This window comes from Ictalurus furcatus, chromosome 13, assembly GCF_023375685.1.
Source record: "Ictalurus furcatus strain D&B chromosome 13, Billie_1.0, whole genome shotgun sequence".
NCBI lineage: Eukaryota > Metazoa > Chordata > Actinopteri > Siluriformes > Ictaluridae > Ictalurus > Ictalurus furcatus.
Window position 1 is genome coordinate 4,892,319 of NC_071267.1, and position 26,567 is coordinate 4,918,885.

The 26,567-nt window shown below is 39.6% G+C and overlaps 1 protein-coding gene across 6 annotated transcripts in view; it reads right to left on the reverse strand.

The window, feature by feature from the left end:
* tanc2b (tetratricopeptide repeat, ankyrin repeat and coiled-coil containing 2b) overlaps positions 1 to 26,567 on the reverse strand; it is a 215,130-nt gene that overhangs the window by 129,814 nt on the left and 58,749 nt on the right. For 5 of the 6 annotated variants that reach the window (XM_053639923.1, XM_053639924.1, XM_053639921.1 and 2 more), the window contains one exon: positions 7,727 to 7,826. The exons of the other annotated variant lie outside the window; for it this stretch is intronic. In XM_053639923.1, coding sequence (XP_053495898.1) covers positions 7,727 to 7,793 — 67 coding nt within the window. In that variant the 5' untranslated portion in view covers positions 7,794 to 7,826. The remainder of the gene's footprint in view (positions 1 to 7,726; positions 7,827 to 26,567) is intronic. 6 annotated transcript variants of the gene reach the window in all.

Here is a 26,567-nt window from a genome sequence, read left to right on the forward strand (position 1 = left end):
TGTTGTAAAAAGTGCTCTTGAGAGAGCATGTGTAGATGTTTGAGAGAGATTTTATATTGAGGTGAGGAAGTGTTTTAGATCTGAGCCAACCGCAGCTTTCTATACATGTAGAAGTTCAACAGAAGGCTTATTATGTGCCTGGATGGACTGATTGGCTGGAGTGAATCAATGCATCACGGCCGACAAATTCAAATTCATACAAATGGCATTTGCCCTGCAAAGCTTACTATAAATATCAGTTGTCAGGACTGTAAGAGTCAGTAAAGGTCGGTAACAAACTCTATCAAATAATTAGAGAAACGTGTAACACTCCCTTATATTTAACTAATCCAGAGTTCAGAGATCGTTTATAATGGAAAATATGATCACTAAAGCATTGAGTCAGTGCATTACTTCATGCCAATTATCTTCATTAAAATGTCCACTTTCTGCATTTTTGAAAAAATCAAACACATTTAGAGTACTGTCACACTTGAAACCAATTTGCCATTAACAAACTCTTTCTTTTAACAACTGTTTCCTGTATCTGTATCTCTCATTTAATTCGTTGTTTTTCCCCTGCTTTGCTCATTTTTGGCAGATTGCCAAGTGGCTTGGTATAGAAGAGACGTTTTTGCTCATTGGTCTGACCGACTAATTGTTGTTTACACGTGCGGGAGTCACTTGTGACATCCATATGCTAGATCAGTCAGCAATCAATTTATAAATTCAGAAGAGTTATCTACAGCTATTACTTCCCTATCTGTATTCTGTCTTATACCATAGTTATTTCTTTTGTCCTTTGCTAATCGGCTGGATAACGGCATTGTCAGGTTAGGGAGGCGGAGACGGATGCAAGTGCAGATTTTAGGTTTAATAATGATCGAAACAAAACACAAAAAGACACTGTGAACATGTGGCAATGTACCAGAACTAAAAAAAATACCAAACATAAAACAATACATAAGCGACAGGAGAGCATAATGTGACAACAGAAGACAAACGCAAGACAAGGAGTGCAGTGCAAACTGTGACTATATATTCTCAAGTGCTCATTAACATCAATGTGAATCAAGCGTCGATTGCCATGTGACAGTGATGCGGTGGGGTGCAGTGGCCGATGGGAATCGTAATCCAGAGCTAGTTCCCACATATCCATGAAGGCATCTGCTTGCTAAACGCCATTCTCGTTCTTAATCTTAAGTAGTCTGATGACTAATCAGAAGCCAAATTGTCGAAAATGGGCATAAATATCCAACCAAAGAAAATGGCCACAGCGTGGGTGGGAAACAAGTAACGTGTCTCAAGTTGTTATGAATCCCGTCTGCCTCTTACTCCAGAGCTGTGTTTTCTCTCCGCTTTCCTCTCTTGTCTTTCTCTCTCGCATCCTACATTGGTTTTGTTTTGTTTTTCTGTTCTATCATTAGAGCCACCTCAAACAACTGTATCTAGATCGTGATAATAGCAGTGTGGGTGAAATGAAGGATGTAGAGAATGCGAGCTTCATCTCATCAGGACCTCTTCTGAGATGAACCTATTAAACAAACCAAAATAATTATGCTACATGTATGTCTTATAAGATAAAGAACTTTTTTTCTTTTTTTTTTTTTTAGCAATGCACAAGTGCTAATTTTAGTTTCACTCAATTAACTACACATGGCTCACTTAAGTCTTAATTTGGAGAGAGCCAGTACACCAGATGCTGTATTTAAAATGACGCCTACATCCTGTCGTATGTCCAATGAAAACATATTATGGTTAAATGTGACATTCTTAGCAAGTGATTCAAACATGGCTAATTACCTTAAGTAATTAGTAGTGTTATATGACGCAAGTCTGGTATTGAGATGTTTTCTATACTGACGTGAACTTTTCTCAGTAGTGGACAGTGGTCTCGATAAATATGGTAGGCTTGCATGTGCCCGATAAAACTACTAGTAGTAGCCCAATTACTGGGAATTCTTAAGAAAATTGACAAATTTGTTTTGGCATATATTTGAAACAGATTTAAAGGCTTGACTTCCAAAAGGATTTGATGGTTTTTGGTTTTGATCTCAGCTAATTCTTGTCTTGGAGTCGTCAATGGCAGTCTTGACTAAAGCCTCGGTAATTAGATAACTGAAATAAATGATGAAATATGATGATGAAATATGAAAATGATGAAGTATGAAATAAAAACTTGCCCCCTAATTAGCAGGGATCATAAGTGAAGACTAACTTCACAGGAAATGCATTATTTACCAAGATTAAAAAAAAAACAAACAAACAAACAAACAAACAAAAAAAAATACTTTAAATGTAAAAATCCACCATTTTTTTTGGCTCATATCAAAAGAAAATGAACACTGCCAGATTACAATTATGCTTTCTGACTTTTTATTTAGTTACAAGTTGAGGAAATAGATGACAAAAAGCTCAAATCTGAATAGATTTTTTTTCTTTTTCTTTTTAAAATAAATAACAGTATGGTCTATGCCTTTCAAATTTTAACTATGGTACTAACTGAAGAGTCTCTGGTTTGTGATTGCAAAAACACATGCTGGGTACACAGGCATTCTGACCCGTATGACAATATGCTAGAGATCATCAAACATTATACTGTATATGTAAAAAAAAAAAAAAAAAAATGTGTCCTATTAACTAAAACAGCACTAATGATGACACATGCAGGTGCATACTAACTGCAGCAATATCAAGTATTAAACAATGAAAAGTCCACAAGAATTAATACTGTCTTAGGAGTGTGCTTGAAAGAAAAGAAAACTATATGTAAACATCTGTTATGTGAAATAGTTTATTCAGGGCAGAACTAAGTGCATTTATTTGTTTATTTAGTTCTGCCCTGAATAAACTATTTCACATAACAGATGTTTACATATAGTCCACAAAATACAATAATAACTGAATTTATACAAATGAACCAGTTCGAAATTCACACACGCTTGATTATTAATACCGTGTGACGTTACCTGGATGATCAGCGACCGTCTTTATGTTTTGTGAGAGTTCTTCACGAGTCCCTTGTTTGTCCTGAGCAGTTAAACTGCCCACTGTTCTTCAGAAAAATCCTCCAGGTCCTGCACATTCTTTACTTTTCCAGCATCTTCTGCATATTTGAGCCCTTTCCAACAGCGGCTACATGATGTTCAGATGCGTCTTTTCACACTGAGGACGACCGAGGGACTCGTACACGACTATTACAAAAGGTGCAAACGTTCACTGATGCTCAAGAAGGCGACAGGATATGTATTAAGAACCAGGGGTGTGTAAACTTTTGAGCAGGGTGTTTAGTGTAAATTGTTATTATTTTGTTTAAATATCTGGCGGGGGGGGGGGGGGGGGGGGTTCTTTCATTTAGTACTGCCCTTCAGAAGTTGCATAAGATATTTATATGTTTCTAGGACACATCACATTTCTGCAGTGCTACAGCTCTGTCCTTTGGCTTAGTTTAACAGCTCACATCTAGAGAAAATGCTGCCTTGAAACTAAAGTACACAGCATGATCAGTTCACTCGCTGCAGTCAGTTCAATTCAGAGTTGAATCACTTTCTCGCTGCTGTCGAAGTGCACTTGTTATAGAATAGAATAGAATACAATGCTTTTATTGTCACGGTACAACAAAATTTAAGGTTCAATACCCAATTACCTGGAAGCTGACTGAGACCACTTCACTCAGACAAGCAGTTATTTCAGTCCACACCTGAGTGTGATTGCTGTGATTTCACCTGCCTATACAAACTGCACCAAAGAGGAAAACGCACCAAGGTTCAATTCAAAGTAAACGCTGAATATGTGAATACGAAAGGGTTTAAATGTCATTATATATAGACAGCCAGAAGGTACATTTTGTAATTGTATGACTACTGAATGCCACAATCCACCATTTTACAGAAGAGCACTTAACATCCCACTGTCTAAGATGAATCACCTAACCCGTCTGGAGACCTTATTTCACACCTGACCATAATGCCTTTGACCATCACTATATAAAGACTCATGACAAATGAGAGTTGGCAGAAATGATGCAGTGCTCTGTGCCTGCAGTGCTGCTTCTCTGTTGGTCAGACATATTTGCATATAAACTACATTTTTCAAAAGCCATGAGTTGCCTGTGTTTACTGCAAAGTTCCCGCAGCGAGGAACTGCGGTTAGACGCATCGTAAATTTCATATGAGAATTTCTCAGACAGCATAAAATGGATTGTTTCTACTTGAAATGTATTCATGCGTGTCTGCTTGCAAACTCTTTCTAATATTCACAATCTTAAACATAATGAGGAGCTTTACAGAAATTACCCGTTGACCTGGAAATCGCGTTTTATTTAAGTATAAATGTTTGTCTTGTAATCGTTCCAATCACGGGGGAAGGTTTTATATGTTTATGGCTGCCTAGACTGTCTAATAAAAATATTTTATAATAATAATAAAATTAAAACTTCACATTATGTGGACTGCTATGGAGGAAATATTTACATATTTACATGTTTATAGCTAGGAAGTATGCACTTAATAAGTACACTATATAGCAAAAAGTATGTGGATGCCTGACCATCTAATGCTAATGCTAATAAAAACAAAGGTGAGTGATTTGTAAATGTACTTTGACTTGTATTTAAACAAAAAACTTATAAAAACAAGGTATTTGTCAACTGCATAGTTTTTTTTGTTTGTTTTTTTTGAAGATAAACGTTTATTCTGAAATTGGTGCCTGCAACACATTCCAAAAATGTTGGGACAGGGGCAGATTAGGACTAATAGCGATGTGAGAAGTTGAAATAAGAAGGTGATGTGAAACAGGTGAAGCAGTCTTTTAATCAGAGTATATAAGGAGCCTCTAAAAAAGGCCTAGTCCTTCAAGAGCAAGGATGGGTCGAGGCTCGGCAATCTGCCAACAGATGCGTCGGGTGAATAATCCAACACTTTGAGAAGAACATTCCCCAAAGACAAATTGGTAGGATTCTGGGCATTTCAGCTTCTACAGTGTCAGCTTCGTCACGGTCTTAAAAACTGTCACGAGTCTGTAATGGATCCTGACATGGGCTCGGGAATACTTTGGCAAACCTTTGTTAGTCAACACCATTCGCCGCTGCATCCACAGATGCAAGTTAAGGCTTTACTATGCAAAGCATACATCAACACTGTCCAGAAGAAAACATCGACTTCTTTGGGCTCGATCTCATCTGAGATGGACAGTAGTACAGTGGAATTGTGTTTTGTGGTCTGACGAGTCAACATTTCAAATAGTTTTTGGACAAAACATCCGTCGTGTTCTCCGGGCCAAAGAGGAAAAGGACCATCCCAGCTGTTATCAGCATCAGGTCCAAAAGCCAACGTCTGTCATGGTATGGGGGTGTGTGTGAGGGCACCATTAATGCAAAAAGATATGTATACATTTTGGAGCAACATATGCTGCCATCCAGAGCAGAACAACGCCAAACCACATTCCCCCAGATTAGCGCATGGTTGCATAAGCAGAGAGTGCATGTGCTAGCACGGCCTGCCTGAAGTCCCGACCTGTCTCCGTGTGGCGCATTATGAAGCACAAAATAAGGCAACGAAGGCCTTGTACAGTTGCGCAGCTGAAGAAATGCATAATGGATGAATGGGGGAAATTCCCCTTGCTAAACTTAACCAACTGGTGTCTTCAGAGCCCAAACACTTAATAAGTGTTATTGAAAGAAAAGGTGATGTTACACAGTGGTAAACAGTCAACTGTCTCAACTTTTGTGGAGTGTGTTGCAGCCATCAGATTTGAAATGAGAGTATATTTTCAAAAATAAATTAAATTCACAAAGTAAAACATCAAATAATGTGTTAATAATATGTAAGTACAGGGTGAATTGAATTTTCAAATGACTCTGTTTGGGTTTTTTTTTTTTTTTTTTGCATTTTCCATACCGTCCCAACGGAACTGGGGTGATGGTCAACTGTCCACATAATTTTGGCCAAACAGTGTATGTAAACTTGTTGATAAGCTGCAGCTCTTTTATAAATGTTATGTTGAATGTCTAGTTGGTGTTCTAACTAGAACATCAGCAATTCTGTCCAGAAACATTAGAACACATCTAATGTGCTAAGAAGTCTTTTTGGTGACCATCATTTATAAAGTGCTCATGCAGTGTATGAAACTATAATGCAGTTTTACACTGAGAAGTAACTGTGATTTACAAATACAACATTGAAATAATTGCAATTAAATAAAGCACCAAATGAGCAGTACTGCTGGAAAATATCTGCACAGGTGTTCAGCATCTGTCAGGCTTTAACTGTGTTGAATACTGTAGCTTGCAGCATGACTGAGTCACATAGCTGTGGAATAGGCTACAAAAACAAAGGTAATATCATTTTCTATTGTTTTAAGTGGGAAAAATGCACCTCAATGTTATGGTTCATCTACAATGTTCATTTAATAGTGTTTTCCTATTGAATACCGCAGCTACTTTCATTAGAAGGCTCGCATCCCTGTCCCCATGCTGTAGTTAATTTATTTACTGTAAATATGCTTTATTTACAGACTCTAATGATTGAAACAGTCAACATCAGGTAAATCTTATTAAAGACACAAAAGTTCAAACAGCTATGAGCTGAGCTGTCAAGTTAAAAGTCAAGGGAATCAGGAAAACAATTCTCACAAAGACCTAAAACAGCGAAGACAGACCTTGAGAAGGCTGACTGAGCTGTGGAAAGGTGTAGAAAAAAAATATCAGCGTATTTGAGGAAACGATTACCTACACTGAAAACCATAATAAAGAAATAGAGGGAACATACTGTACGCCACAAAAAGGGCAGAGTCTGTGATCTAAGTCCGAAAGTTACGTCAGTATTTATGCACGGAAATCACCTCGTACGCAGGTGCTTAAGCTGACGGATTCTTGCCTTTAAGCCCAAAAAACAATCAGGGGAGAAGTACATGCAGACTAAAGAAATAGATTATGTTTTTTTTCACTGATGTCAACTGCATTATGATGTAACATAAAACCAGACAAAACTCATTTTTTTAAGAAAAACAAACAAACAAATACAACGATATACAAAAGAGAAGATGAAAAAGACATCTTGCATTGAAAAAAAATACCTGAAAGGAGTCTAGGATATTAGCAATATATATTGCCGCATGAATCTCATCAGTTTATTAAAAAAAAAAAAAAAAAAAAAAAAAGGATATCATATTACTTTTACATTATATTTTTAAGGTAATGAAATCATAATGTGTATGCAGTATAAAGGCTATTATATCACACTTTTTGATTTGCCAAGGTTTCAGCTATCTTGTAAAGAAAACATTTGTACAGCTCACGAAGTTAAATGGTTCAAGTGTTGAACCAAAATAAATCTATCCTGAGGATAAGCAATGTTCCTGATTAACATGCTATGTGTGAAAATACGCTTAAGTCAAAGGTCAAAATCACATGTAACTTAGATACACCTCTGTTTTCAGAGACCTTAAAACGTCCTGAGATGCAAATGGTATTAAAAAAAAAAAAAAGTCCTTACCTATTTCACATATTCAATATTATTATTATTATTATTATTATTATTAATAATAATTTTTACACATTTTGTCTATTTCTGAAGAAACTTTTTATGTGCAGCCATTTTGACTGACAGACATACAAACAGCATGTACATAGAACATCTCATAGACATAAACATCAATCATTACAATGACGTCTCATACAAATGGAAGCACTAGTGTCTGTGAAGCACTAGTGTATGTTGTCTCTGAATGGTAAGAAAGTGAGACTGACCACTGCTGTTACGACTCTTCCGGCTGGCTTTTCCCCCCAACAGCATCTTCAGGCTGTTCCTAAACATGATGCCAGTGGTTGGTAGAATTTAGTAAAAGATCTGTGCACAGAGAAGAAAGGGGAGAGAGAAGTAAATAAGCATAATCAGGCCACTAAAATGAGGCTACAATTTTTATTCTTTAGTAAATTTGCTCTTGTTGGTGCCCAGTGTCTAAATGATACACTTATAGACGTCGATCACAGCATGGGAGAGTTGTAATGTTCATGTTACACGGCACTTGACGATATTCACACTGTGGCGTAACCTGCACTAAACAAGCACTTACAAAGACTCCAGTATCAGTGATGCGAAACAGCTATTTCCACATTTTTTCAAACAACACAGACATGATAATGTCTTTACATATGATGCAGTGTAAAAGGTGCATTGAAGGGTGAAGGGTTGTTGTAGAAAAACTACAGAGTGATAGATAGTATGTATACAGGTAGGTTTCTTTTCTTTTCTTGAAATACCAAAAGCAAAGGACAGATTAAGTGCTAATAAATATGGAATACTTTATTTTCATATCAATGTTTTTCATTCCTAACACCCTCAAGTCTATGCCTCCGTTTTAGTCATGCTGTCATAGCTAGTCTTGCCGGAGTCCCTGCTTGCACTCAGGCAAAGTACATTGTCCTTAACCATTATGGGACAATAAGCATACTTAATAATCTCTCCCTCTGTCTCTCGCTGATCCTGACCCCTTCTGCTCTCAGGACCTGCCCAATCCATCCTGATGTCCTACTTCTGTTCCGAGTTCTCATCAATTGGAAGTCACATGCTGCTTCTGAGGATGGCCCCACATGGTGCAGCCTAAAGATCACTGAGATTGCTGAGGATGGTACAACTTAAAAATTATAAAGATGGCTTTGGACTTCAATTCATATTAAAAGTTATGCTATTATAGCCTCAGCACTGCAATTGCCACAAACAGTTTTGCACTCAAGTCTCCATCAGTGAACAGTGGATAACATATCGTGTAAAAACTGTAACGAATTTCCTGGTTACACAATTGCACTATTGGACCATGTAGCATTAGCATATTTGTAGAAGGGATTTCTTTATTTATAATCGCACTATAATCCGGTGTCACCCAAATGGGTTCCCTTTTCAGTCTGGTTCCTCTCAAGGTTTCTTACTCATATCGTCTAAGGGAATTTTTCCTCGCCACCGTCACCTCTGGCTTGCTCATTAAGGATCAATTCATTCACTTAAAATCTATATCCTGAATTTATATATTTCTGTAAAGCTGCTTTGGGACATTGTTAAAAGTGCTATATGAATTAAAACTGTTTTGAATTTAATTGAAATAATGAATTTGGATTTATTCCCACCTCATGGCCAGTGTTCATGAGGTAGCCTCCAGATCTACCGCAACCCTGACCAGGATAACACGGTTACTGAAAATGAATAAATGAATGGATATCCTCATGTTTGTGACCAAAAGTGTCATGCTTTTGATAATCAGTGGTTATACTAATAAATAGTTCACTAATAAATTCAGATAAAACTCATAGAGCATGACTTTCATACATACATCATATAGTTACTTACTAATCCTCCATATCACGAAGATTTCATGACAATATCTTGAAGCTTGCGCTAGCTAGCTAAATCGGTCTCTGATAAATAATGAAAAAAATTATTAAATATGAAACACATTACATAAACACATTAATAAAATAATGACATATGAAACACATTTTCTAAAAACCATTATTTCAATAGTTCAGTTTATTTATATAACGGTGACAAAATTCATCCTGTCCTTAGTCATTCATTTGACATTGCATTACATTGGAGTAGTTATATCAAATCAGCCTTGATTTAAAGAAATCCAATTTCTTTCAAATGCCACATTTTCTCTCTTATTCATTTTTCCAGAGCTCTGAAAAATTTCTCTCTCATACACACACACACACACACACACACATACTTCAGATTGATGCCTTTTTTCTCTTTCTCAAAGCATTTCAGGAGAAAGAAATTCTTCACAGGAGTGCACGAGCTGCTCTAGCTAGTGCCCCAGTCCAATTACAGCCACTTGTGTCCTTTCATAATGCTATCTGTATTTTTTTTCCTTCCTAAAACTTTCTTTTCCTCTTTAATTGGCTCATCAGTGAAGACACTGGAGGTATGATTATTAACCCTGCTCCTCTGCTGTCAACACTTTCTACGCCTTGGTGAACGCCAAACCAAGCGACTGCATGTTTAAAACAAATTCGCGCTCCTCTTAGAAGCCATTAGAGCTTAGAGCACAACAATGTGATTAGTGGCTGCGGAAAGGAGCAAAAACAACATTTACATACAGGAACGGGGTTTTCAGAGAGATGGAGTGGGAGAGCAAAGGACTGTTGTGGCTGTCAGTGAAGGGCCTTCAAGCGTTGTGAGGTGTCAAACAAGGTGTCAGTGAGCTGAGCAACCCGCGAGGCAATCTGTAATAAGTTAAAAAGTTCTAGTATGAAAAAAAGTGAGGAGAAGGGGAGCGCAAAGGGAAGAAATTCTACAAAGTATGGAGTTATTAATAGATATATAACTATCAGGAAAAATCCATGGAATAACTGTAGTACGCATCAGTAAAATGAAGAGGAAAAAAATCCAGACTACTACATACAGTTGAGGTCATAAGTTTACATACGCCTTACAGAATCTGCAAAATGTTAATAATTTTAAAAAATAAATAAAAGGGATCATAAAAAAGGCATTTAGTTTTTTTAGTAATGCCCTGAAAAAGCTGGATGATCAGCGACTGTGTTTAATATGTTCTGTGAGAGTTCTTCATGAGTCCCTTGTTTGTCCTGAGCAGTTAAACTGCCCACTGTTCTTCAGAAAAATCCTCCAAGTCCTGCACATTCTTTGCTTTTCCAACATCTTCTGTATATTTGACCCCCTTCCAACAGTCGCTATATGATGTCGACATCCGTCTTTTCACACTGAGGACAACTGAGAGACTCATACACGACTATTACAAAAGGTGCAAACATTCACTGATTCTAAAGAAGGCAACACGATACATTAAGAGCCAGGGGGATGTAAACTTTTGAACAGGATGATGGTGTTCATTGTTATTATTTTGTTTAAAGCTTTTTTCAATTAGTACTGCCCTTCAGAAGCTATAGCCACTGTTGGAAAGGGGTCAGAGAGTAGTTTATTTTGAAGAGTTACAGTTCAAGGAAGCATTTAATATACTGTCAGTCAAAGAGCTCTGTTTGCAGACTTAATTTAAAGGATGATTAATGAATGGTGATTCGTCACAATCTATGTGTTAAAGGCATTTTTGTTACTTCTGTTATTCAACTAATGCCAGTAGTTTATTTTGAAGTCTTGCAGTTCAACTTCAAGAATTATTTAATATACTGTGATTTGTTACAGATAATCTCTTGTTTCTTTTTCCTTATTGTTTTTTTTTATTGAGTGACTTTAACTCTGGCTTGTTGTCATGAGTCACTCAAAATCTCGGTTTTGCCAAACTGGCATACACCCATGGAATGGATACCTGGAATGCCCCTCCTGTTTGGGTATGCAGTATTAATTGGATGATATCAAAAACCCCTTTGCAGCTGCGATGGAGCTATCTTTGCAGGAAAGCATATAGAGAGCCAGACATTCAACTGGTAGTAGCAAAGAAGTGATTCCTAATAGTCCCTTGACGTACATTCTTACAAACGCAAGAGGGATCATACTCCTGATGATTCCACCAGGCCCATGTCCTGACATGCTTCAAAATAAACAGGGGAGGGCCAGGTAGTCCAAGAGCCCAAGGATGTTACAAATTTGGCAGCATTATGTGACTTAGCTCGTAAGCTTGAAACACATAGTTCCGCAGTAGCCGCACAACCATGTGAGCTCCCTGCTGCACCCTCCGTTGGAGAGGAGTTAACATCATATCAGGGAGAGAAGGATGTCATGTCATATCACTGCATGAGAATAATCCCCTTTATGATAGTGAGGGGAATGCTGAAGAAGACGAGGAAGATGAATCCAGGTCCAACGCTTCAGAAGGGAGCCCACATTCTGACATTCTTTCTTGCATTAAGTGCGGCAAGGATCCTGGGCCACACAAGGTGTATGGGCGAGCATTTCTCATATGCAGCCTTCTGCGTCTATTCCTGTGGCTGACATATTCCAAAAGACAGATCTGGTTAGCTCAGACATCTTTGCCTGAGACTATTAGGAAGGAACTGACTAATTTTCCAGTGGTTCCAGGTCAGGTATTCCACACTGATTCCCAGTATTTATTGGATACTGCTGATCAGGCAAGACGCAGAAGAGAATCAGTTCAACAAACATTTGGTGAACCTACTAGATATGGCCATAGAGCTGCTCAATCCTTTCAGCCCTCACACTTTCCTCATTCGGAACCTTGGGATATGACATAAGATGAACTAGGGGTTACCGATCCCATGATAGAGGCACCCAACAATTTTACCAAACTCCCCAAAATGACCAGTCTCACACTCCAGTCAGGATCTCTGAAGAGGCATGCTCCCAGGGGTTCCAAACCCCAGGGAGGCCATGCATAATGGTCTTGGAGTCGCTGGAGCATGCTCCCAACTGTGCCTGGACAGTTGGGAGAAGGTAACATGAGACCCTTGGGTTCTAGACACCATCAAAACAGGATACAGTCCTGGTGTCACCCTCCTACTTTTTCAGGGGTTCGTATGACCATTGACAGAGATCCAGTCCAGGCACAAATTTTGGCCAAAGAAATCACAGTCTTATTAAAGAAAAAAGCGATTGTACAGATAAGCACCAGCAAACAGCTCATTGGGTTCTATTCAAAATATTTCCTAGTACCAGAGAAAGATAGTGAACTCAAAATACTGACTACAGCACAAATTCTGGAATCCATAGAACTGGGAGAATGGTTCACTTCCGTAGACTTAAAGGACGCATATTTGCACATACCCATCTGTCAGGATCATAGCCCGTTTCTTCATTTTGCCTTTCAAGATCGGGTTTATCAGTTCAGGGTCCTTCCATTTGGCCTGTCTCTGTCTCCAAGGGTCTTCACCGGGATGTTTTCAGCAGCCCTACATCCTCTTCATTGTGCAGGTTTGAAAATTCGGTCATACCTAGATAACTGGCTAATTTGTGCTCCTTCTCGCAGTGAAGTCATGAAGGACACAGAAATGGTGCTTCAACATGTTCAGTCTCTCGGTCTTAAAGTGAATTGGGAAAAGAGCAATCTAAGTCCCAGACAACAGACTATGTTTGTGGGAATTTCGCTGGATTCCCAACTGATGACTGCGTCTTTATCAATGCAAGGGTGGTACAATTGTTTAGTATAGCTCAGTCATTCCGTCTAAACAAGAGAATGAAGTTAATTCATTTTCAGCATTGTTGGGTATGATTGCAGCAGCAGTGATGGTGATCCCATTCGGCTTTCTCAGAGCCCGTCCACTACAATGGTGGTTGAACAGCTTCCAATTACATCCCAAATTACACAGACATGTAAGGCTAAGGGCTACTATGAAGGTGTATCCAAATGTTACACAACAAGAAGTTACTATCACACAGGGTTCCTTTAGGCAACATCCCAGCGAGGCAGTCTGTGATAATGACAGATGCCTCTCTAATGGGGTAGGGAGCAGTTTCAGAAGGCAGGTCCATCAGGGGTCTCTGGGAATCTCCCTGGACCTTAGAGCACATCAATGTACTGGAACTCAGGGCAGTGTATCTCTCTCTGAGGGCTTTTCTTCCATTGTTGCAGAAAAAACATGTTTTGATAAGAATGGACAACATGTCTGCAGTGTAACAAATCAATCACCAAGGTGGCACCAGATCAGTGCGATGTCTCCAGTTGACAAAAGGACTGCTTTCTTGGGTATTTCTGAAACTCTTATTACTCAGAGCAGTGTACATACCAGGAGTAGCAAACAATGCAGCAGACCTACTGTCTCGAACTGGACCTCTCCCTGGAGAGTGGTGTCTCTATCCCGAAGTGGTAATACTCATATGGAGTCAGTTCTGTATGGCAAAGATTGACCTGTTAGCGATTACAGAGAAAACCCATTATGATCTATGGTATTCCCTGAACAGCCAGGGAGGTCCCTTGGGGATCTCAAGAATGGCCAGAAGAGCTGTTGTATGCTTTTCCTCCCCTACCTTTGATTCCCCTGGTGCTCAGAAGGGTAGCATTGAGCTCTCACAAAGTTTTACTTGTGGCCCCAAAGTGGCCAAAGAAACATTAGTTTCCGGGCCTTATACATTTGGTCCAAGGTTACCCTTGGCCGTTACCGAAGAGAGTCGATCTCCTCTCCCAAGCTTCCAAAACCAGAGATGCTACAACTGTGGGTACGCCTTTGCTCAGTCCCTCCCTAAAGACTTAGATGAAGCAGTATTGAGGACTGTTGTGGATAAAAATGACATGAAATAAACATGAGGGAGACCTAGTATGAGTAATATGTAATTTTATTGATAATTCACAGGACTGGTGGGTGCGTAATCTTGAGGAGAGCGGTAGGGGGAAGAAAATGGGGTGTGTCCTGGGGACATGGGATAGTCAGCAAAGGTGAAATAAGGAGACCACTGAAAGTAGGGCGGACTGACAGGTGAGAAGAGGGAAGAATGGTCAGATTCAAATCCAGCCCCTCCAGTAAAGGAGAGAAGGAAAAATGAAGACGGGCACCTAGACACACAGAAGCGGTATTAGGCGGATATTGACGAATTGGATTCACACTTTAAGAGTAACACACTATGGTTTATTAGTCAAAAAGTCAAAAAGAAGTATAAGAGCTGAGGAGTGCAAACACAAACACACACACACACACTCTCGTACAGTCAAGGGCGGGCATGTAGACATAACACACACACACACACTCTCTCTGTCTCTCTCTCTCTCTCTCTCACACACACACACAACATTATAACTTTATAAGAATAATAAAAAGGAGTATTAAGATATTATAAGGGTAATATCTTATAATAATAAAATATAAAAATAAAGAGTAGTAGGATATGTAGGATAGTAGAAGGGTAATATAATGATATTATGAGGTAGGAAGTGCAGTAAACCATTTTGCAAGCAGTATAACTATATATAAAATAGAGATATAGAGCAAATATGAAAATAAATTATAAACTAGAAATACAGTAGAATGTAACTTACTCATAATTCAGATGGTGAAGATTCTTGTCTCGCAAGGAAGGCCTTGATTTTAAGAGAAAACCATGAGGAGCCATTTATAAGGGTAGCTGATTCAAGCATTGAGCGCACTCGTCCCTTTGCCGCAGTCACACACACAACTATTTTATAGTTCTTCACACAAGAAGTGTGCAGGCAAGTCTGTGTCTAAGCAATGACTGTATCACTGGATAGTGCATACAATTTCATAAATGTATTCCAACCAGAATCTTCCTATGATGTAATGTATTCCAAATGTATTCCAACCAGAATCTAGCTTCCTGATCTGGTTGCTCACTCTACCAGATGCATGGCTACTTCCTGGATGGCACTCAAGGGGGTAGCACTCTCAGACATCTGTGCTGCAGCCTCTTGGAGCACTCCATGTACATTCATGAGATTTTATAGGATTAATGTAACAAATCCAAATTCTTTGGGGTCCGCTGGGTTATCTGTAGCTAAATTGCCAGAGGAGGGAAAAGATACTAGTCCCTCATGACCCTGGTGGTATAAGTCATCCAGGATAAGACCATCGTGACGGTCTGAGTGAGGTTGAAATAGATCATAAGTTATGTCCATAACTATGGATCTATGAGACCGAACGATGACCGTCACCATCCCTTGTCACTCGGGACAAGCTGGGGTGTTCCAGGCAAGAGGAAGTGGTTGGTTCATCCGGATGTTAAATAATAGGCAACCCCTAAGGTCAGTCACCTGACATTGTTGATATTAGGTTGCGAGGGTAGGCAGAAGAATGGCGTCATTCAGGATAAGATGGAGGTCATTGTTCGGTCTCATAGATCCATAGTTATGGACATAACTTACGTTATTATTGTCTTGTGAACTATATGTAAACATCTGATATGTGAAATAGCTTATTCAGGGTAGTACTAAATTTAAAAAAATGCAATTTTTATTATTCCTCTTATTTATTTATTTTTTTAAATTATTATAAAATAGGATTTAAAAAAAATTAATCCTCCACCACCACGTTATTCATTCTCATCCCAGCATCACTCATTCATGCAATGAGAACCCCACTCATAATCACAGACCTAATCTAACTGAAAACCGGAAAAAAAAAAAAAAATGTGTCCACTAGATGCACAATTAAACACTTTGTCAGCAATAAGAGACTGGAATTATGAATCATTAAGCAATGCCATGATTACAGTTCTGGAAAGTCCATGCTCTCTCTATACACATTTACTTAAAGCAATCAGTTAATTACATCAGATGTTACAAAAGGTCCATCAACTCAATTAATTAATCAGTTGCTTTTCAAACCCGGTACAAATTTTACAGTGCAAATTACCTTTGAGTGGTTTTTGGGCTTTTAGAGTTGCACTCACTAACATTAAATCAACTTGGAAAAGTGCCAAATTATATAAACAACTGATAAACCTTATTACTAAACACTAGACATTACGGCAGATGGGTCAAATACTGTGTGCTGTCTGTAATTTTTAAGCACAAAAATAATGTAAATTCCTTACAACTCGTTTCATTTATATTAATGTTTGTAATTTATAGTAATGTTTGACTGGTGACAGAAAAGAGACAGAAAGAGACAGAAATTTGACACTCATATTATGTAAACCCAGGACATGTAGGGTTGAGCTTTATGATGCTTTGGCACAGCTGCCAGTGAAACATATTATATAATGTATGTTTAGCAAGTAGTGTTGCCTGACAGCACCAGCATCCCCGGTTAAATCCTGACCCCATGTTACTGTCTAGGTGGAGTTTCGTGTGTTCTCACCATTTTGCGTGTGGTCCCACCTCCTACCTCCAAAAACATTATAAATTGTACCTTAGCTGAATGTGTGTGCATGTGTGTGTGTGGTGTCCTGTGATGGACTCGTGTCCCATCAAGGGTACATTCTTGCCTCAAGCCCAGTGTTCCAAGAATAGGCTCCAGATCCAGAATAAAGCAGTGATGAATAAAGATGAATGAATTAAAAATTTATGATGTAGTTAGCAATTCTGATGCTAATTTGTTGGTTGCTGTTGTATTTTCAGGATTTCTGTGAGAAGTTAGCGGATGTATGATGCTCTGATGTCATCAGATAATATCTGGTGTTGCAGTGACAGTGTAAATATATAAATAAACGAAACAGTATCAAGTGTAAGTGCTAATGGTCAGATTTGAAAGTTTTATAGCTTCTTTCTACACAGTTTGTCTCTAATTAGCAGTCTATGAGATGTCAAGCACAGTGTTGGCATGAAAGTTTAAGCTTTGTTTCAGCAGAATGTACAGATGTGGAGTTGCGAGAACTGGATAGAGAAAGGGGTGAGATGATAAATAGTGATGTGCCATTTGTGAATGTTGTTTTTCTCCCTCATTTTCTCCTCAATTTGTTCTTGGCAACTCCGACCCAAAACCTAAGTCACCTGTATCACAGGACACCTACCAATCGGGAAGGGTGGCGCAGACACATGCTTTCTCCATGGCACATGAAGCCACTGCTGCTCATGCAGTATCACAGGGCAACGCAACACCCTTGATGGAAAGTTTTATCTGCCCTCTGCATAAATGAGCTCATGGCTAGTCTCACTGTCATTGACAGGAGAGAGAGAGTATGCCATCCCTTCCACCCAGAGAGCACAGACAACTTTGCCAACTCTCTTGACTCACAATTCGAGCTCATGATAGCCCGACAATAAGGAGAAAAAAAATAGATTTTATAGGCAATGGTGTTACTCTTGCTGTGTAATTTAATTAAAATGCTTCCATGGAAACCTGTATTTAACATCTGTCTGACTCTGTGTGTATGAAGCAGCATGACATGGAAGATCCACTGCACTCCTGCTTGTTGAAGATTTACTATATGTAGTCAAGTGTATTAGGGGAGGTAATCAGTTATCACGATAAATGGAAATTAATCTCCTTAATGATGCACAGACACAGCAGGCAGCATAATATTAATTAAGGGATGTTTACTGTATTTGTCAACACATATTTGTATTGCCTTTCTGATTTAACAATTCTTTTATAAAATGCAAAGACGAGCAATCACTTGTCAAAATATCACAAAGTTGATTCTGTTTAGAAAAAGAACATGGCACTAAACCATTTGAGTACTGTCCCTTTGCTCTCACGCCCATTGTCATGAAGTGCTTCGAGAGGCTTGTCATGAGGCACATCAAGACCCTGCTGCCCCCCTCACTGGACTCTCTGCAGTTCGCATATCGTCCCAACCGCTCAACAGGTGATGCCATCGCCACCACCCTACATCTGGACAATAAGGACACCTACGTTCGAATGCTGTTCATAGACTTCAGTTCAGAATTCAACACAATCATTTCTCAGCACCTGATTGGAAAGCTGAACCTGCTGGGCTTGAACACCTCCATCTACAAATGGATCCTGGACTTCCTGACTGGGAGACCTCAGTCAGTCCAGATCGGGAACAGTATCTCCAGCACCACCACACTGAGCACGGGGGCCCCCCAGGGCTGTGTGCTCAGTCCACTGCTGTTCACTCTGCTGACTCACGACTGTGCAGCAATACAAAGCTCGAATCACATCATCGCGTTCGCCAATGATACGACTGTGTTGGGTCTCAGCAGCAAGAACGATGAGTCAGCGTACAAAGAGGAGTTGCAGTGGACTGATGCAGAGCTAACAACCTGTCTCTGAATGTGGACAAACCACGAGAGATGGTTGTTGACTTAAGGAGAGCACGAAGCGACCATTCTCCGCTGAACATCGATGGCTCCTCTGGGGAGATAATCAAGAACACCAAATTCCTTGGTGTTCACGTGGCGGAGAACCTCACCTGGTCCCTTAACATTCTACAAAGGAACATAGTGAGCAGAGCATCCTGAGCAGCTGCATCACTGCGTGATTCAGAAATTGCACCATATCGGATCACATGACCCTGCAGCGGATTGTGAGGAGAGCTGAGAAGATTATCTGGGTCTCTCTTCCCTCAATTATAGACATTTATGCCATACGCTGCATCTGCAAAGCCACCAGCATTGTGGATGATCCCACACACCCCTCACACAAACTCTTCACCCTCCTGCCATCTGGAAAAAGGTACCGAAGCATTCAGGCCCTCAAGGCCAGACTGTGTAACAGCTTCTTCCTCCAAGCCATCAGACTCATCAATACTCAGACTTATAATATATATATATATTATATGATATATATATATATATCACCACTATCCTCTTTACCTGACTGCTACCGCAATAACTGCTATGTCCATATATGGTATAATCTAATCTGCTGAATACTATGTCATAGTATGTTATGTTTACATTTACAACATTTTTTTATTATATTGTTATTCTTTTGCACTACCTATTATATCTGACACTTCCACACTAGAACTGTGTACTGGTCAGCACTACACTATCACTTGCTGTGTCTATTGTCATGTTTTAGTATTTACTGTACTGTCTTGTGTTGTTTGCACATGCACTTTATGTAGAAACGTGTAGATCTTATTTAATTCTGTGTCGTCTCATGTCATTAGTATGATTTATGTAGCACCATGGTCCTGGAGGAACGTTGTTTCGTTTCACTGTGTACTGTACCAGCTGTATATGGTTGAAATGACTTGACTGGGGAGCTAAAAGAGTCAGCTCTTATTGGTGAGCAGAGCCAAATGATCTGGCTCACTGACAAGAACCAGATTGTCCATCCTTAGAAGCAAGAGCTAATTCGCCACTATCAGACAGTAGTTCAATGGCACTGTGGTACATAACCGTTAACTAATTTGAAAATATGCCAATGTGTCAATGAAAGAAGCTTAAAAACATCACCTCAGAATTTCATGATAAAATACTTTTTTGACACAATTGAATAAGACATAATAAGGCTGGTGGCTAGAAGGAAATAATAAATAAATAAATATTCAGGGTGGATTTTTTTCTTTAATAAGACAATGCCATATAGGTCCTATAGGCCACATTGCAAGCAACAGGAGTCTTAGCAGTGACATACAGTAGATCATTTCTATTGTTCCCTACCTGTGTGCACGTACCTGAAAGATCCAGGTTTAATCTATTTTTAATGCCCTTATTCATAATATATTTTCACTATCATAGCTTGCTAAGTATTATATCAACAGTTATGTTAGTCTATCTGTTTATTACAAATAGAAACTTGGTCAATAGGTACATAGAGAGATATGTAATGTTTGTAAAGTGTTTTAGCTGTCATTTACGCAGATTCTCAAACCTTCATTATGGGCTTTTACTGAACCACTTTTATTTTTTTTATTGCACTGACACAGGCTGTAGATTGATTGAAATGTTAATCAATAATAATCTTACGGCAAAAAACAGTTTTCATTGGCAAAAACTAGACTAAACTAGACTAGACTAAAATTCCCAGACTTTTTGACAAAAAAAAAAACAGCATAAGGTTGACTAAATATGATAAAAAACTATGAAGGACATTTGACACAGAAAAAATTGCTGATAAAATTAATACTAAGCTCAATGCTGTAGCCCAAAAACACTCCACCTGTCACTTGCTGCTAGTACATTGACAGGTCTTTGGTGCACAGGCCCAGGACGCACTATATTATTACATCCTTTAATACAAAAAATTCGCTAGACAATTCAGGAAGCACATTACCATTATACAACTTTATCTGTCAGCACACTTTTGCCATAAATTTGGCTTTCAAGAAACTGCAACAGTGGGTGGAAGTAGTTGCACAGGATACAGTGGAGGTACTGGTTGCTCAACGTTGAGACTCCTGGTTGTTGATCAAAAGGTTCGAGCTGAACCCTCTCTACTCCAGCAGTGACATATCGTGGCTGACCCAGTGCTATGACCCCAAAAAACAAACCGTGGACAAATGGTTGGTGAGACCTGAAAGAGGCGTCTTTTCATCTTCCAATTGCTGTGGAAAACAGGCATCTCTGCTTTCACATTAGCAAAATACTGGTTCAGAATCCTTCCCTTTAGGTTAGCTGTAGCTTCTACCATGTCTGCATACACAGTATTTGTGACATCTGTATGTACTCCCATATGTGGATGACTGACTGTCATGTAACCGTCATTGGCAAAGCGCAAATATATGGCCATTCAAATGTGTAAATGATGGCAGAAGGTACACTCGTGGCATCTGCCCCTTCTGTCATCATTTACATCTAATATTTAATTTTACTCCATGGACATTCAAAGGAATGTAGGAATTTATAAATATTTATGTGATGCTAATAGTGTGCATTTTTCACTGTATTAAAGTCTGCACGGAAAAAAAGGCGTCCTCTTTTTGGGAAAACAGAATATGGTCACCCTAGCTTTTGTAATGTAATGTTACCCGTAAGTAATTTGTAACTGTAACAAATACATTTTTAAAGTAACCCTCCCTACCCTGCTTGTGTGCCGTACAGGCCTTCTTGATAGAAGACAGAGCCATCTAAATTATGAATGTGATCATGAGAGTCTGAGTGGTGACCTCGCCCATATTCACTTCCTGTCTGGCTGGGATGTTGGTGGTAGATACTACAGCAGTGTACAGTGAGGGAAAAAAGTATTTGATCCCCTGCTGATTTTGTATGTTTACCCACTGACAAAGAAATGATCAGTCTATAATTTTAATGGTAGATTTATTTGAACAGTGAGAGACAGAATAACAACAAAAAAATCCAGAAAAACGCACATCAAAAATGTTATAAATTGATTTGCATTTTAATGAGGGAAATAAGTATTTGACCCCTCTGCAAAAAATGACTTAGTACTTGGTTTAAAAACCCTTGTTGGCAATCACAGAGGTCAGACGTTTCTTGTAGTTGGCCACCAGGTTTGCACACATCTCAGGCGGGATTTTTTCCCACTCCTCTTTGCAGATCTTCTCCAAATCATTAAGGTTTCGAGGCTGACGTTTGGCAACTCGAACCTTCAGCTCTCTCCACAGATTTTCTATGGGATTAAGGTCTGGAGACTGCCTAGGTCACTCCAGGACCTTAATGTGCTTCTTCTTGAGCCACTCCTTTGTTGCCTTGGCCATGTGTTTTGGGTCATTGTCATGCTGGAATATCCATCCACGACCCATTTTCAATGCCCTGTCTGAGGGAAGGAGGTTTTCACCCAAGATTTGACGGTACATGGCCCCGTCCATCGTCCCTTTGATGCGGTGAAGTTGTCCTGTCCCCTTAGCAGAAAAAAAACCCCAAAGCATAATGTTTCCACCTCCATGTTTGATGGTGGGGATGGTGTTCCAGGGGTCATAGGCAGCATTCCTCCTCCTCCAAACACGGCGAGTTGAGTTGATGCCAAAGAGCTCCATTTTGGTCTCATCTGACCTCAACGCTTTCACCCAGTTGTCCTCTGAATCATTCAGATGTTCACTGGCAAACTTCAGACGGGCATGTATATGTGTTTTCTTGAGCAGCGGACCTTGCGCGCGCTGCAGGATTTCAGTCCTTCACGGCGTAGTGTGTTACCAATTGTTTTCTTGGTGACTATGGTCCCAGCTGCCTTGAGATCATTGACAAGATCCTCCCGTGTAGTTCTGGGCTGATTCCTCACTGTTCTCATGATCAATGCAACTCCACGAGGTGAGATCTTGCATGGAGCCCCAGGCCGAGGGAGATTGACAGTTCTTTTGTGCTTCTTCCATTTCCGAATAATCGCACCAACTGTTGTCCCCTTCTCACCAAGCTGCTTGGCAATGGTCTTGTAGCCCATTCCAGACTTGTGTAGGTCTACAATCTTGTCCCTGACATCCTTGGAGAGCTCTTTGGTCTTGGCCATGGTGGAGAGTTTGGAATATGACTGATTGATTGCTTCTGTGGACAGGTGTCTTTTATACAGGTAACAAACTGATATTAGGAGCACTCCCTGTAAGAGTGTGCTCCTAATCTCAGCTCGTTACCTGTATAAAAGACACCTGGGAGCCAGAAATCTTTCTGATTGAGAGGGGGTCAAATACTTTTTTCCCACATTAAAATGCAAATTAATTTATAAAATTTTTGACATGCGTTTTTCTGGATTTTTTTGTTGTTATTCTGTCTCTCACTGTTCAAATACAACTACCATTAAAATTATAGACTGATCATTTCTTTGTCAGTGGGCAAACGTACAAAATCAGCAGGGGATCAAATACTTTTTTCCCTCACTGTAACTGGGATGTTGCACCTTAAACATTTCAGCATGAATGGGAATATCACAAAGATATGTGTCAATAGTAGTGGCAAAGACATGTTATGGGTCACTGAGATGTCGGTTCAGTGCACATTTCCTTCTCCACCCTTAGGAGTTCTCCTTACAAAGGCTGGGGGCATAGGAAAAACTTGAAAGAAGGTGCATATTGCCGACAGAAGCCACAAAATCACAAGCAATGGTGAGGTGGGCAAGGAAGCTCTGGAGATGGGCAGATGCATGCCTTCTGTCTCTAAGAGCTGCCTACTTACCAAGCTGATATCTTGCGCCAATCCTGTGTCTGTGCACTGCAAATTTACAAGTAAGTTCAGCTAAATTGGAACCCCTTATTTTGCACTGTGAACAATATAATAGAAGCCTTTCCATCCATCCATCCATCTTCTATACCGCTTAATCCTTTTCAGGGTCACGGGGAAACCTGGAGCCTATCCCAGGGAGCATCGGGTACAAGGCGGGGTACACCCTGGACAGGGTGCCAATCCATCGCAGGGCACAATCACATACACACTCACACACCCATTCATACACTACGGACACTTTGGACATGCCAATCAGCCATGTCTTTGGACTTTCGGAGGAAACCGGAGTACCCGGAGGAAACCCCTGCAGCACAGGGAGAACATGCAAACTCCGCACACACAGGGCCACGGTGGGAATCGAACCCCCGACCCTGGAGATGTGAGGTGAACCTGCTAACCACTAAAGTAGAAGCCTTTATTTGTTATATATTTTACAGTACAGTGAAATTCATTTCTTCACATATCCCAGCTTGTTAGGGCGTTGGGATCAGAGAACATGGTCAGCCGTGATACAGCACCCCTGGAGCAGAGATGGTAAAGGGCCTTGCTCAAGTGCTGAACAATGGTTGCTTGGTGGTACTAGGGCTTGAATCCCTGACCCTGATCATTAACCCAGTGCCTCAACCACTGAGCCACCTCTGCCACTATAAATGAAAGCAGAACCTCTACCACTGCCCCACCTATATACAGTACATGTACACACCAAATACACTTATGGTTTGTTTTTGTTTTTTTCTTTAGTCTGACTTGTCTTTTCTACATTGCTTGGGGTATATAGTCCCTGCTGAAAAATCCAGCCAAAACCCAGGCCTACTATAGGTGGTCAAGCTGGTAGGCCTTCTATCCCAGCCAGCAAGTTGTTTTCCAGCATCCTTATTACTACTGCTTAATAAGTGTTTGAAATTTTTTAACTGCCCTACTGTTATTTTCTTCAATCAACCAGCGAATAAAGATGGTCTACCACTCTGACCAGCTCCGCCTGTGTTTTAGCAACTAGGAGCTGCTCAGACCAAGCTGGATTTGTCAGCAGGGATGCTAAAGAAAATCTTTGAACTCAATGGGTATGACTTCAACCTGAGTATTCAGTTGCTGAGAGCTTTTAATCAATTGTAATCTCTACCTATTGCAAGGTTTCTGACCAGTAAACCAGCCAAGATTATGTACTCTTTCGTGGTCATGTCACTCTCGTCTTTCCTGCAGTCACACACAAATGACTCAAATGTGGAAATCTAGAAGAATTGAATTGAAATCTTTGCCAGTTCCCTCTTTAATAACATCGAACTGAAAGCCAGCAGCACTATATTATAGTCAAGACAATTATACACCGATCAGTCATAACATTAAAACAACTGACAGGTGAAGTGAATAACATTGATTATCTCATCTCGCAACAAGTGAACAGTCAGTTATCGAAGTTGATATCTTGGAAGCAGGAAAAATGGGCAAGTGTAAGGATCTGAGTGACTTTGACATGGGTCAAATTGTGATGGCTAGACAACTTGGTAAGAGCATCTCCAAAATGGCAGGTTCCCGGTAGGCAGTGGTTAGTACCTACCAAAAACTGGTCCAAGGGTTAGGGATCCTACACAATAATAGGCTTATGGTTTTAATATTACAGCTGATTGGTGTATAATAAGAATGTGGTACAGTACATTAGCAATATAGTTTTATACTTGCCTATTAGAAAGAGAACGACATCAACTCTAATGCAGCGACTTGACCTCCGCTTGATTCACGGAGAAATTCTGATCGCTTATTCTACGGAATTCATAATCATGTGTGAAAGTGGATATTAAGCCAATCAGCATGCAACAAAGTAAACGATATTACAAGGGGACATTTTGTGCGACAGTTGATCAGATCCATTTTTGGTATTGGAATTCAGTCATAGTATCAGGTTTCTTTATTATATTATCACAAAAACAAATGACCTGCTCAGAACTATTGTACGATCAGGCAGTGAGGAGGGTGTATGAGGAGGCGCTCTCCCGAAATGAAACTCAGAACCCGTTCAAGTCCACTTCACATTGCAGTGAAGTTCAGCTCTGCTTCTGCCGAGAGGGAGGCAGTGGCTCAGCCCACTGATCGCGTGCTGTATCATCTCTCTGCCGAACAGGAGCACACACTCCTACACGGGCCAAGAGCCATAACGATACATTACATTAGACAGTGGAAATGTTGCCCATAAACAGAGTTCTTGTTCTGTGTGTGTGTGTGTGTGTGTGTGTGTGTGTGTGTTTATTACCACATTTATACTGTATACCATCAACTGCACCTCTTTTTCTTTGACATGAAATACTCAAACACGGAAAAATTCTCAGTAGATAAATTTGTGCTCCTTTGTTCCTAGCTGTAATTTAAATTATTCAGCATTGTAGAGTTTCATATCATTTGAAATATTTTATTATTATTGGGGGTTTATTTTGTCTGAATACCGAATAGAAATGATTCAGATTTAAATAAAGTGTGCAAAGAGTTAAATGACACTCAGGGTATTAATTCACACCAGGGTATGTGCAAGGCGAATTGTTAGACACACAGACGCGCAGAGACACACACACACACACACACACACAAACAGTTCTCAGCATTCTGCAGGCTATGGAACAACGTGTGGTTGGCATATGAACGTTCATTTTATTCATGTACAGAAGTAGGGAGTGATGAACATCTACAGTATGGATAGCAAGATATATATATATATATATATATATATATATGTATTTGTGTACATGTCTGTAGCTGTACATAAATGCTGCTCTAAGCTGCTGTACTGTGTGTGTGTGTGTGTGTGTGTGTGTATGTGTGTATTTGTGGAAAATGCAAAAAAATAATTGGAACCTTTTTGCTTTCTTACCTGTTAATACTTTTAATACGGTTATCCTGACATTTACAAAATGCTCCACTAATGAACGTTATAAAAGCGGTATCCAAAAAGCATTGCAGAGCATATTAGCATTTTTATTACGTCTAACACCAAGGCGAAAGTGCATTTATTATTTTGACAGACAAAGTGGCTCATAATTGAGGCAGAATCCAATCCAAGTACTGAGCAATTGAGGTCTTGGAATCATAAGCTATTGGTCATTAGGACAAAATATTAACCACTGAGCTACCACTGGAAGGCCTTCTGGATCAACTACAGAGCTTTTTTTGTCCAATACATCCCTAAAGCTTTAGACTAGGGCTTGGCAAAATGATAATATAATGTGAAATTGTGATAAATTATGTCATAATATGCT